This window comes from Epinephelus moara, chromosome 17 (genome assembly GCF_006386435.1).
Source record: "Epinephelus moara isolate mb chromosome 17, YSFRI_EMoa_1.0, whole genome shotgun sequence".
Taxonomy (NCBI): domain Eukaryota; kingdom Metazoa; phylum Chordata; class Actinopteri; order Perciformes; family Serranidae; genus Epinephelus; species Epinephelus moara.
The window spans coordinates 4,295,790-4,309,509 of record NC_065522.1 but is presented as its reverse complement, the minus strand read 5'-3'; the positions used below and the strand labels follow the sequence as shown (position 1 = coordinate 4,309,509).

At 38.0% G+C, this 13,720-nt stretch overlaps 1 protein-coding gene across 2 annotated transcripts; it reads left to right on the top strand.

Moving 5' to 3' along the window:
• Window positions 1-2,081: 2,081 nt before the first annotated feature.
• LOC126404147 (chromatin complexes subunit BAP18-like) lies at window positions 2,082-12,531 on the top strand. 2 transcript variants are annotated; one of them, XM_050067161.1, is made up of 5 exons: window positions 2,082-2,580; window positions 3,838-3,932; window positions 4,114-4,337; window positions 6,766-6,873; window positions 8,097-12,531. In XM_050067161.1, exons 1-5 carry the CDS (start codon window positions 2,560-2,562, stop codon window positions 8,159-8,161), a joined length of 513 nt encoding a protein of 170 aa, XP_049923118.1. In that variant the 5' UTR covers window positions 2,082-2,559; the 3' UTR covers window positions 8,162-12,531. The 2 variants fall into 2 exon arrangements, with proteins under 2 accessions (XP_049923118.1, XP_049923117.1); XM_050067160.1 differs by having other exon boundaries at window positions 2,097-2,580; window positions 4,096-4,337.
• Window positions 12,532-13,720: the final 1,189 nt, after the last annotated feature.

Here is a 13,720-nt window from a genome sequence, read left to right as displayed (position 1 = left end):
AACACAAATTTTCCGCATGTCAATATTTTTTAAAAATCACTTGTCCTGACTGTCTTTAGACACGTGACTTTCTTGTCGATGGCCAGGCTGATGTTGCGTTCAGGTAATGTCGGTAGGATGGCGAGAAGAGATTTAAAAAAAACTTTATTCCGCGTTTGGAGTCTACATCATTACAAAGCGGTTAGCCCCAGTCCTAACCTTGTGATGACACCAGATAAACATTCTAAATTAGCTTATTTTGTTGTGTTTGTATTTGTCGCAGTTAAGTACAGATACATACAAACAAACAGCACAGTGCCCCTATAAACTTAGCTGAATTGGTTTTACTAATGTAAATAAGTATTGTTTTTTTTATTTTCATATAAGTGCCAGTGGTGGTACCTTTCGGCTGCTCATAATCACGGTTTATTTATTAATTGAATTATTCATTCATTATTATTATGGTTTGAACGATACCACAGGAACGAGGCATGACGTGCAAGACGCTGCGTTCAAGTACTGTCGGGATTACTAAAACCTTCAGCCCACATAGAAAACAAAACAGATAATGACATATTCCTTCCTTGCTTTCTTTCTTCAGTTGCTCTTACTGTGCTCTGTCTGGTGCCTTTTAATTTGGTATAGTTTTAAAAACAAATTGTTGTAATAACTGTAATGTGTTGTAAGTAAATTGTCCGTGAAGGGTTTGTCTCCCCAAGGGAGCAAAAGCTTTTTTGTTCTTCCTGCTGTTGTAGAAACAAAATGGTGCATTCAGGGTAGTTTTCGTTATGCTGTTAAATCATATTTTCTCCTTTTTATTACCAGGTAGTTACTCATGAACAGCTGACCAATTGGTAAATACCAGAGCTGAACACAGGCAAGCCCAGTGTTGTCTACACAGTGTAACGTCTCATTTATGCACACGAAGGACAACTAGCCAAAAAATGAAATATACCTGTCATATATAACTGTTATTTATTTATATCTACCATGTTAGTATGCATATTAAGTCCAAGTGTTTAGTTCTGGCTTCCGTTGATCTGCATTATACACTGGCTTTTCACTGATCCACTCAACATGATAACTCCTGCTATGTGACCGAATCATGTAATATGTTCTGTCCTCATGCCAAAATTTTTTAAATTCCTCCATACTGGTGGATTTTTATACACAAAGTCTTGCCTTTTCCGTATCAATTTATGGTGTATATGTCTTAATTTTGTTAAAATAGTCCTTTGCCACTTCATGTTTTCACTGAAGGGAACAAATGCAAGAATTTTGAGGGAACAGGTCCCCCACACCCCCCCCTGAAATCTACACCTACCTTCATTTATAACATTCTAATTTAATTCTCTGTCAGACCCCAAAGCTTCATAAGCCCTCTGCTGCCCACTAATGTAAAGTATAGTAGTATAGGCTTGTTCAAGATGAGCCAGGCCTGCATAGATTCAATCACCAGCGATCACAGCACAATGCATGCCGGTAAGATTTGTGTCCAACTTCATCCCGACCTGCTCTGAGGTCATGCAAAAGTGGACAGAAATATTCTCACGAAATTGAGGAGGCTGCAGTTTTTAGAGTCACCCGCTGCAGTTGCTCTGTACTGTCTGCAAGATAGATGATTTAGAGATGTTTTAGATACATTTTCATCTTTGTTGAATTTCAGACATTTTATTCTGTTAAAAGAACACGTTGCGTGACAGAGGGTGACGTTTAGTAGAGACTAAATACATTCATCAGAAACTATGCAGTCTATTGTATATTAACATTTGACTGTAATTATTGAAGTATTTCCGAACACAAAGACTTGCAGTAAGTGAGATGCGAGGATTCCTAAAATAACATCTGTAAAGATGTGAAGCCCTGACTATATCCGACTGATCTTTAATGAAAGCTGTTGTCTTGTGTTTCTTTCCTCTGTTTGACTGTCATGCTGATGTTTTCAGTTTATTCATGTAGTTGAGGGGAAAGGTCTGCTCAGGAGCAGCAAACTGATATGATGCAGATGTACATGACAATTCATGTACAATGGAGGTTGAACTATGAACATAAATTACAGATGGCCTATAAAGCATTTTAATAGGTCACTCTATCATAATTAAAGCCACTGGAGACTGAGCACAAACTGACATATGAGTCTGATAACATTTAATAAATCAGCATCAGATCTAACAGGATGTGAGTGTTTCTGTGACTTCCTGTACACACTAAATTCCCCAAACATGGGGCGCTATCATAGAAAACTCGGAGATTACGAGGAGACGGTGAAGGCGGCACCAGCCTTGCATTGTATTCACAGTGTAACCCATTTGTCTTTAGTGGTAACGTAAACCACCGCAGATAAAACTTGAATAGCAGTATGCATCAGTCTGTTCAATTGTTGGACTTCTCCAGGCACTAACACTGAAAGCGGTGGAATAGCAAATTTCTAGCTGTGGTGCTACATCACGAGGAGCACCAAATGCTAACTTACCTAGCTACGCTGTTAGCATCTTAGCAGCTGTTCCGTCCACTTGAAGGCATCATTGAGTTCTCCTACACAGACTATAGACAGTTTATGGTACCACAGAGAGCAGCAACATGACCTCAGCTTCCACTAAAGTAAGTCATTTTTACACACGAACCGGTGAGAAGTAGCGTTGCCTTACCGCCGCAGTTAGTAGTAGTATCAGTAGTATCCTACTAATTGGAATTTACACAAACGCACAAGCCCGTCAGTATGTTTCCCGCTGCTGCTCGCGGGAGAAATGTATCACTGACTGTAAGGTCATCACAGTGTTGAGAGATGGATTCAGGAAAGTCAGATACTTTGAACAGTTCCGTAGGTATCGCTTCTAGTTTTATTATCCCACTGAACAGCTTTGATGTGCTCTAATTGGTCACTAATCTGATCACTTCTAAAGTGTGTGCAGTCATACTTTCCATTAAGCTGCATGCACAAAAGTATGCGTACATACTGTCCACATTTCTCTCCTGGCTTGGTCTATGGTGCTCCTGCCAATCAAGAGAAGTGCTTCACCACACAATGATACTAGACAATATAGTGCTTTCAGTTATATGTTTGGTCCTGATACATCACGACAGAACTTTAATGCACAAAGCCAGCTTCACAAACACCTGGCTGTGACCCAGTGGTGCCCCCAGATGTTTTTCATAGAGTGGACAGATGAAGCCACTGAAAATTTTGGAGTGGCACCAAAACCAAAAGCCAGAAATGGGTTTCAGGAATTCAGTTATGCTGTTGAAGTTTATAGGCAAGTTGAAAACTGTATCAATGTGGAGAGGTTAGGAATCGCATATTGATATATTGTGGTTTCTTATTTTACCATCAATGTTACTAATGATCTGATGTGCACTAGGGATGCACGATATGGATTTTATGCCAGTATCTGATATGTTGATGCAACAACTCATTTGACTGATAACCAGTATCAATATATCCACTTTTTTCTCTACCTAATTTAGTGAGCTGGCATTCATCCACAACTTTCACAATGGAAACAGAAAAATAACCGTTCCAGTGTGTACCAAAGAGCTTGCAGCCAGGCTTAAACATCTCCTCACTGAGGAAACTTGAAGTGTGGAGGCTGTTACAGCAGCACATTATTGCTGACTTTGTCAGAATCAAACTTTCAACCGTCATATATGACTGACAGCCATGGTCATGTAGTGCATCTCTCACACTGCATATGGCATTGCATATGTGTTCATGTGATTGTGTCCATTCCCTGTTGAATGATACATATTACATGGAAATACATTTCCAGTCTATATGTCTCTGCAGACAGTCAGTGTGAAAATGAAACTGGCAACAGGCATTGTGGCAGAGTCCCGTTTTAATGTGTGTGTGTTCCACAGGTTGGGGAGATCTTCTCTGCAGCTGGGGCTGCATTCACCAAACTAGGAGAGCTCACCATGCAGCTTCACCCAGTGGCAGACTCCAGTCCTGCAGGGTAACACACACACACACACACACACACACACACACATTAATAGTGATGGAGAAGTCTCCAGGTGCACACCTTTTTTGTGGCAGTTTCCATGGCAGATTTACAAAGAATCCAAAGCCATGTGGATGCTCCTGTTAACTTGATGTAAATACTAAAATCAGTTTAGTTCCCATCCTCCCTCCAGTGGTCAGACGAAGAGCACAGCGAAGAGGAAGCTGTACGAAGAGGGAGCTCTGCCCACTGCCTCTGAAGGGCCTAAGAAGGTCATCAAGAAAACCATCGCTACTGTTGCCATGGCAGCGCAGGGCACTCCAACCGTCATCTCTGTACCAACGGCTCAGGTTGTCGTGGCGTCAGGACTACAGGGTTCCTCCAGCCAGCCCAGCATGAAGAAACAGAAGACTGCAGGTGAGTCAGGACAACAACATGTTTACTACTACATGTCATACTCATCTCCACAACATGAAAGTAGTCTGCTGTGAACATTCAGATCACTCAAACCTGGTAATTAAAGAAATACTTTGCGTAAAAAAATGACCATTTGTATATCTATTACTCACCCTGTGTTACGACAAATGTGTGAGGAAAACTTTTTTTCTCAAATCCAAAATTGAAGAAAATTCTTTATGAATTAAAGTCATAGGGGTCCACATTGAACAACAACAAAACTACATCAAAGCATACCTTTACAAACACAACATGTGCAGTATAATACAAGTCTCATCCAGTCAGATGCTCAGTACTTCCCAAACATATGCATTTTTGCTAAACTGTGCTTGAACAGAGTTTAAACTTGGTTCAGCTTGTTTAACTGCTAGCTTGTGCTCTGGCTCAGGTCTGTAAAGTGTGAGATACTATGTAAGATAATTCAGTAGATTGTGAGCTTGCAGTGCCCAAATCAAATCAATTTGTGGTACAGCTTGTCTCAACAGCTCTTTTTTTTTTTTTTTTTAAATTAACTGTCAGAATAATGTCTCTGCATCATGTAGTGTAGGACTACTTTGCGTATACTTCCTAAAGGTATACTATATGCAGGATTTTCCTATAAAACAGTATAAAGTAGGGCTGGGTATTGCCACTGATTTCCTGAATTGATTTGATTTTGATTCACAAGGTCCTGATTTGATTCGATTGTGGATATTTTAATTACAATATGAATTTTTGTTAAAATGTGTAAGAGATTCTCAGATAGCTAATACTGTAAAGTTTACAAGGGGGTATTTTAAAAAAGAATAAATTCAGGACAGGTTTTAAATTGAATATTTTATAACTAAATGTTGTTTCTAGAGCAGCAACAGGAATATTAAAACAACAAAGTCACAGTACAAGCTCAATATCTCACTGGAAACAAATCTAAAATGTCAGTAAAATAAATCACATTCCTGACATCACAATACTGAGTGAGGTTAAGAAAGAATGAAGAACACAGACATCAGTCAGTATCAGTATCAGTCCTCCTGTCCTCTCTGCTGCTGAGGAGAGTCACTGCCTGTAGGTCACATTACCATTGGTTAATGTTAAGATACGTGGCAAACTAAGCTAAACCGTTAGATATAAACAGTTGATGTTTCAGATTGTAAGTAACAATCTGCTTTTAGCTTGAAAACACTATGTGCTTGTTTATAACATAATGTTTGCAGCAGTGGATGAGAGACTGTGGACAGAGCAGATTGAAATGTTACTTTTCTACATCTTCACATGTTGCTGGAAAGGTATATTGATAAAGTATGACTTTTTCCTCATGTAGATTTTATTGCACTTACAGAAACAAGCGTAGTTGTCATCAGCTCAAGTTATCTTCACTTATCTGTCTCCACGGCAGTTGTGTGTGTGCGCGTGAAAGTGGCACAGCAGCCCAGACACACAGACACCATGAAGAGTGGTGGCTGCAGCATGATTATAAATTACAGCCAAACATAAAACAGTAAGCTATCAGCTACAAACAAAAGAACTGGTTACGTTGGAGCTTTTCAGTACTACGGCTGTTAATTTAGTGCCGTGGCCTGTTTTCTACCAGCGAGATTAATGGGGTGAAAGCACACATACGTGGGAAAAAGTGCATATTAAAAGATCAGTCTTGGATTTTATGAATCGATATCAGGTCATTTCAATGAAGATCGATTTGAATCAGATGAATTGATTATTTTTAACCTAGCCTTAATGTAGAGACTCTAGGGTTGCAACAGTATACTGGTTTTAAGGTATACCACAGTATGAAAATGGACAGTTATTTTAACATGTAAGCTCCCTTATCAATGATATTGAAAAACAAAACAAAACTGGACGAAGAGTCTCACTTTTATTTTAGTTATTTTTAAAATGCATACTTTTTACACATACTTCCATTAAAAACGCTTTCAGTGGCTCAGTGGGTAGGGCAGGCACCGCATGTATAAAGGCTGTGTCCTTCGTCGTCGCCCCTCTCTCTCCCCTTCTCACATCCAGTCTACTGTCCTGTCAGTTAAAGGCAAAAGCCCAAAAAATGATCAAATGTTTTTTCAAAAACTGTTTCTTGCCCTGCTTCTATACACCTTGTGTCTGTGGTGGTGGCATGAGTGGCGGGCAATGTGAAAATGCTAAAGTACAGCCTGTAGTTCAAGCAACAGGCCAAGAGCCAGCAAAACTCCGCCAGATGACGTTAATTATGTCATCCGGCGGAGTTTGTCCAGGGGGCAAGGAAGGAAGTCTAGGCACTGGTTAGGTGGAGGGAAGTTTACCACAATTCATGTACACATACTGCCCACATTGTTTTGATACAAAGCTGGTTGAAAATCAGCTAAGTACCCTTTTGAAATTCTCTTCTGGTGTGTGTGTGTGTGTGTGTGTGTGTGTATAGACGTGACCCTCAGTGCTCTCAACGACTCAGATGTCAACAGTGATCTTGTGGACATCGAGGGACTGGGTGAAGGATCCAACTCCAAAAAACTCAATAACTTTGATCAAGGTGAGGTTGATCAACACCTACTGAAACGCTACAGTCCAGTAGAAATACATGAAATGAACACCAAGTTTAAGTCTGAAATTGATACTGTTGATCAGAAGTTGATAAGAAGATTTTTCACACAGGATTAAGAGACTGAACACAGCTACCCAATTTAGGGTTTTCCTTCATCACAAGTACGGATATTGACACGTTACTCGGATGATACTCATAAAAAGTGCATTATCTGTGTTGAATGCTTGAGTATTCGGCTCAGGCCTGGTGATGGACACGAAATGTGTTAAAACTACAGGCTGGTAACACGGAAATAACGCCAGTGCCAAGTCAATTAGAAACATTTGTCGAGTCTTGGCGGCTGGGTGGTGGATGGGTCAAACAAACATGGACTTTCAACCAGGACACTTCTTTATGTGTCTTGTGTGAAACCACCAAAGAGAATATAATTACATAACTTTATGGACTTAATGTAAATTTACATCACTTGTGTTCTGTACGTAGTTGTTGTTGCAGAAACTACGATCTTTTCCTAAACTTAATGAAGTATTTTTTTTTGTCTTTTCAACCCTAATTGTTTCACAACAAAAATGCAACCATTCATAATAGACTTTGCATTGGCATTATTTTCATCTTGCCAGCACATATTTTTAACACATTTCGTGCCATGCAATGTGTTGTTAAGACTTAGTGTCCATTTCACATATTTCTATGAGACGGGGCTGTAGTAAAACGCACTACACGGAGGGGTTGATTTAGGAGGAATTTTGAGTAGGACTGGGTATAGAACATCAGTACTGTTTCTGGTACCAACTGACAGTGGCTTCAATTCTCATGGTGTGTGCATGTTAACATATACTATAACATACAGTAGAATTAGTCACACATAAACCAATGATTTAAAGTTTTAAAAAAGTTTTCTGTTCTTGTCAAAATAATCCCATGTGAAGCTCAAAACCAGCAGTGTATGTACCCACTTAAAAGTACTGTGTGTAACATTTGCCTTGCCTTCAAACTTTTTGTGAGGTGTTTTTAAAGATTTTGATCTCCACTAATGTGCTTGGAGCTGATAGTCAGGGCAGAGAAGTCAGAAAGTGTTGAGCGATGGGCTAATAGGTTGTAATTTTTAGTCTTTTAATGGAATTTGTTGACACTAATCAAAACCCAGACTTACTCCAGACTCCTCTCCTTTAATGGAGCAATTGAAATGCTGTTGTTTTGTGTCTCCGTAGATAACCTGAACCTGGACTCAAGCCTCATCATGAATCCCAGTGACCTTCCTCTGCTCTCCCGTTGACCTTTCACTTCCAATGGACATCAAATGATGGATGAAACTATGAAAAAAGGAATCAAGTTGTTGGCAGGCCAGCCATTAGGAATCATGGATACAGGGACAAAATTTTCCAAACTGGACCCCTTATTCACACTCACTCCAGCACCACCAACCCCACCCACCCTTTGCTCTAATACCAACACAGGCAATTTCAAATAAGCTCTCGGCCATTAGTTTTGTAGTGCGAGAGACAGAGTCTCTAACAACTGTTTCCAAAACCAGTGTTATAGACCCATCAAGACCATGCTCTGTTCTGTATTGCCAATATGATTACAAAGTACAAAAGATCACATCAGTTATTTCAAAACACAGATTTTCTTTCAGATAAGACTGTGACAGTTATATTCTTCCTTTTACCTCAAAACAAAAGTAGAGAAAAATATGCCCTCAAAGATTCAGAGAAGAGTAAAATGAATTATTGATGAAATTACTGCAAGGGATTAACCCGTAAGATTGAATCAAGTGAAAATATAAATTCACTTCTCATCTGTTACCATTGCCAAATTCAGTGTTTATAATGTGTTCATTTATGCAATTCCAAGACTAATATTTATAATAAAAATTCAAATATACAATTTCAAAAAGGCATTGCTGCTTTTTCCCTCCCCAAAATTTAGCCTAACTTTGGAGCATTATTTAGCTCCTTCCAGGTATCAGTATCTTTACTCTATCTTTAAAACTAAGCCAGACACAGCAGGTTTTATTTTCTAGTCTGCCTTGATCCTCACCTTTGCCACATTTAGCCTGTCATAGAATAACAATACATTTATTTTGTAAATACATATAACTTGTAGTGTCAGTGATATAAGTCATTAAGTAAATTGCTGTACTCTAAGGGTCCACCATAGACCTTTGCATGTCCCCCCCCCCTGACAGCGGGCCTGCTTGTTGGCACTATCAGGACTATGTTTGGATAAAAAAAATTTAACAGCAGTAATTTGCAATTTTAGACAATTTCCTCTCCTCCTCATTGTCTTTTGCTATGTGGAAACATCCAGACATTCCTAAAAGACTGTATGCAGTAAGGAAACTGTTGTTACATTCATACTTCCTGTGTTTCTTTAAAGAGAAGCCAGGAAAACAAAGACAGAGAAACTTTGGCTAAATCAACAAGATATTATGCTCCCCCATCAAGATGCAGCCCTATTGCTAAAGGACAGGGCTTGGGTGATACCAAGGTATTATGGATACGGGGTATTTAGAAAGCCTGAAGGTATGATTCTCAATACCATCAAAAATATTTAATACATATTGTAGTGCGCAGCAGGCCCCACCACAGGTTAGTCTTAAGGGGAGGAACAAGCAGCTGAGCTGAAAAAGATGGCGACTGCAAGTGGTTGGGATGATGTTACAGGTCTAGTAAAAACAAAAAATGCCTCTGCCCTTGTTTGGGAATATGTAACTTTTTTTTTCCACTTTTTAGCTAGGACATGCTGGTTGGTCTGTATCCTCAAAAAAATAGCTTACAATGTAAACAGGACACACGTATTTTACGTCTGTATTGTTTCCCCATATAATTGATGTATTCATTAGAAACATACAGCCTGGTCTTACACAAGTGTTACAGGCGATCATAATGTCGAAAATTTGGCTTTTGAATTTCCGCTTTTTGACTTTTCAGCATCAAGACATAATCTTTTAAGAGAGAGTCACGATGCATCTAAGAATCCTTTTTTTCCCTTTTCATGATCTGGTAAAGAGTGACATTTTATTGTATTTCATGTTCAGTCTCACCCCATTTTGCTAATGATTGTATTAGCAGGTGTTAGGCCTCAGTTAAGGGCTGTGGCTGACCCTAGATTTGCGAAAATCTTGCAGGCTGCTTCAAAAAATTCTTGTCTTGTGGTTTTATGGTGTGACAATACTGTGTTGAAGGTTTGGTTAGGTTTTAGGCACAAAAAAAACACTTGGTTAGGGTTAGGGAAAGATCGTGGTTTGAGTTCAAATGAAACTTGGAACATGAAATCTGGTGAATCTGAGGCTACCATCAAGACACGACCTCAGTTTAGGTCAAACATGATGTAGTAATTAGAGTTTTTAGAAGGACAAAGACATGTTGGACTCCTGTCTGAGTGATTGGTTCCAGTATATTTTCAATGTGAATTGTCTAAATTCCTTCCTTCCTCTCAACTTGGCCAGTAAAACTGTGTTAGAGGTTACAAGAACACAGAGGGTCAGATCCTACACTCTGCTCCTTTCATTCTAGTTAAGGTGGAACTAAATAACCAACAAGAGTAGTTGCTTATTATTTTTAAGAGCTGGTATCTTGTGATAACATATCTCCTTACCTTGATTAGTACAGTATACATTTTTTAGACCCAGAAACACATTTGAGTAAAAAATAAATGTGGGTGACAGTCAGTTTGAGGTTTATATTTAAATGACAACGATTTAAATAATCAAAAATGATAATTTTTTCTAAAAACACCCCTAACTCAAGATCCACTTACTAGATTTCTTCTCAGCTTTCAACCACATCCTAAAGTCTTAATCAGTAGATAAGGTTTGCCCAGTTGTTTAAACAAATTTCATCCATTAATGAGGACTGGGAGATACAGTTGAACACTTTAGGAAACACTTGAAAGTGGACCAGTTTTTAAAATTAAAGGAATAGGAATATCGACCATTGATTTTTAAAACAGTTTTCAAAAATAGGCTTTTCACTTTATATCTGAGAGTTAGATGAGAAGATCAATGTCAATTTCATGTCTGTGCTTTAAGTACAAGGCTGTTAGCCTAGCTTTGCAAGAAGGCTGGAAGCAGGGGGAAATGGCTAGCCTGATTCTGTCTAAAGCTAAAAAAATATATACCTACAAATGCCCCTGAAACTCACTGATTAACATGTTTTTCATTTGATCAGATGTTATCAACATTACTACTGCTGTTGGGTTCTGTACTTAAGAAATAACCATGTAAAATAGAGTGGTTAGCAATTTAGTACTCCTGGTTCCCTTGTCTTAAAGTCAATGGGTTTCTTGAATGGGTATTGGTTAGATGCCTAAAATAAGGTCTGTGGTTAACGTTTGAGATTTTCACATTTTGTTCTAAAACATTAAATGGGTCTCTTAAAATTAGTGTCCTAAAAAGGCGGTTGCTAACAAGTGAGTAAATGAGACTACAGAATGTCATGACATCGAACACGGCTTTACAACCTCATTGTGGTGTAGTTTATTTATAGCCTAACAACACCATTTTACTCGTGGCGACTGCATGTAGGCTTCAAAAATCATAAAAGTGGTGTTCACGTGAAAACTATCCTGCCGAACAAGATGCGTAAGTATCATAAACTTTTGTTTGCCACAGAGCTTGTTTTCAGCAATAATGTAAAATCCAATGGAAAAATCCCAAAGGTTTTTTGACAAAGTAACCATGGTGATACTTCTGTTTTGGCTACAAAAAAGTCATCCTTGCAACACTATAATAATAACTGTAATGTTCACAAATACTTTGAAATATAGTCATAGATTTCATATCATGATTAATCCATCTATCTGAACGTAAAGTTCTGCTGGTTTTTATCCTACAATATTTTCATAGCAACATCAATACTAAAACCCATATTTATACCAGATTTGCATACAAAACTTAATTTTAGAAGCTGAAATGCCATGACAAGTAATTTGTTTGTTTCTTCTGTCAATGTTGTATATACAATTTACTGTAAAGTGTTGGCTCTGTTTTTGCCCATTGTAGCATTTAACATCATGTATACTTAACATTACTGCAGAGCTCATTCCAAAGCATGTGGTTTTATATTTTCTGTGATTTTTCACCTTTGGGGCAGCCATTAGATTCTGTTCATTTCAGAACAATCTGAAAGAAGAAAATAACGTACATTCCTTCATTTAGTTTACTGAAGAGCCCTGTGACAAATGAGTACATTGCATCCCCTGATGAAGACCTTGAGATTCAGTTGAAAGCCCTCGTAAAGCTAGTAATATCTGCTGAGATTTAAGTAAAGTGGGATATTATTTAGACACCTCACTATGTCTAAATGAGAATTTATAGACTATTCATATTTGTCATGCAGCATTGTTGTTTAATGATGAATCAATCACTCTGGTAAACCATCCATCTTGAACTTAAATGAAGTGAAACCAGTGGCTATGTGGAAAATCACATGGAATAATCAAATAATATGGTATGTCTTTAAATAAAGTCAGCAGTAATGTATAGTATAGGTTAGTTTTTTAAAACATGCACAAAAAAAAAGTGTGCAAAGATCCACGTTGAAGTGGACCGCTGTAGTTAAATAAATGCTCTTTAGGAGGGTGTGACTGTGTCAAAAATGTACATGTGATTTAATAAAAACAATTTGTAAATTGTACTGTGGACTTGTTCATGTTTGCCACTTTCTTGAACTGCTTTCTACCACTGGAGATCAAAATAACCACACAACCATATTTCCCACTTATTTTCATCTCCAGTTTTAGATAATTCCCCTTTGCTGATTTTCAGTCTCTGTTTAGTCTGCATTGTCTGTTTCCTTGAGTGTAACAGTATTTTAAACTAAGGAAACAGGTTTAGATGATTCCTCCTCCAAAATTAGAAAAAATAATCCTGAAGTGAAACTGGCTTTGGCAGCTGGCCACTACTGGCTCTGTTTCATGCTCCTTAATTAATTTAGTATTAAAAAGTGTATAAAATATGAAAGGAGTAGACACTTTGCTTTTTTTTTTAAAAAAAACACAGGGCTTTTATTAATACTCAATAGTACAAACATATTACTGTCAGCCTTATTAATCTAATAATTGACACTTTATAGAAGTTTTGACACTGCCTTATGTGTTGAAAGAAGATGGGGATGAAGAGGAGTGTATGTCTGACAGGAGCAGCACATATCATACTGGCAATGCACAGAGAACAACTACCAGTAATGATGTGCTGCTACAGCCTGACACACTGAGTATCCAATATTCATTCTCTGATGAGAAACTTATTTCAACTCAATTGTTTTAGGTTCATGCTATAATGTGTGTGTGAAACAAAGACAATTAATAAGATTTGTAACATGTACAGGTCTTCATCATGTTTGAAGATGCAGTTTTCTATTTAAAGAAACTGCTGTCTGTGTGAACCATTGGCTTTACTAATACCTAAAATCATATGTTCAAAAATACAAAGATAAATCCATAAAGTACACTTTCACTTTTAATGTTCAGAGGGTCTGCACTTTTTTTTTTTTTTAGCTCAAGTGGGCTGTTTCTGTAGAAATGTTACTTACCGTGTGTCAAGAGATAAAGTGTAATTGTAACTTTGGGTACATTTCTGAAACCTCATGATGACAGAAGGGAACATTTACAGAAAGTCCACTCATGGTGACAGTGTGGTGGTCAACATTGTACACAAAGGATCTGACATGTCCACCTGCTGGACAAAACAAAAAACAAATAGAAAACAACAGGAATTACCATAGGTTGTTAAACATGCTCTGCATACACTCATTCAGAGACAGCAGACATTTGGGGTCAGTGTGGTGTGTAGTAATTATGAGGACTCATAAAGCACTGTCACAACTGCACC

Bases quoted from the DNA above. Each gene is read 5' to 3' on its own strand.
- LOC126404147 (XM_050067160.1), top strand. From the start codon at position 2,560: ATGACCTCAGCTTCCACTAAA. The intron at 2,581-3,837 runs GTAAGTCATTTT...TGTGTTCCACAG, and splicing joins TGACCTCAGCTTCCACTAAA to GTTGGGGAGATCTTCTCTGC. The intron at 3,933-4,095 runs GTAACACACACA...AAATCAGTTTAG, and splicing joins GCAGACTCCAGTCCTGCAGG to TTCCCATCCTCCCTCCAGTG.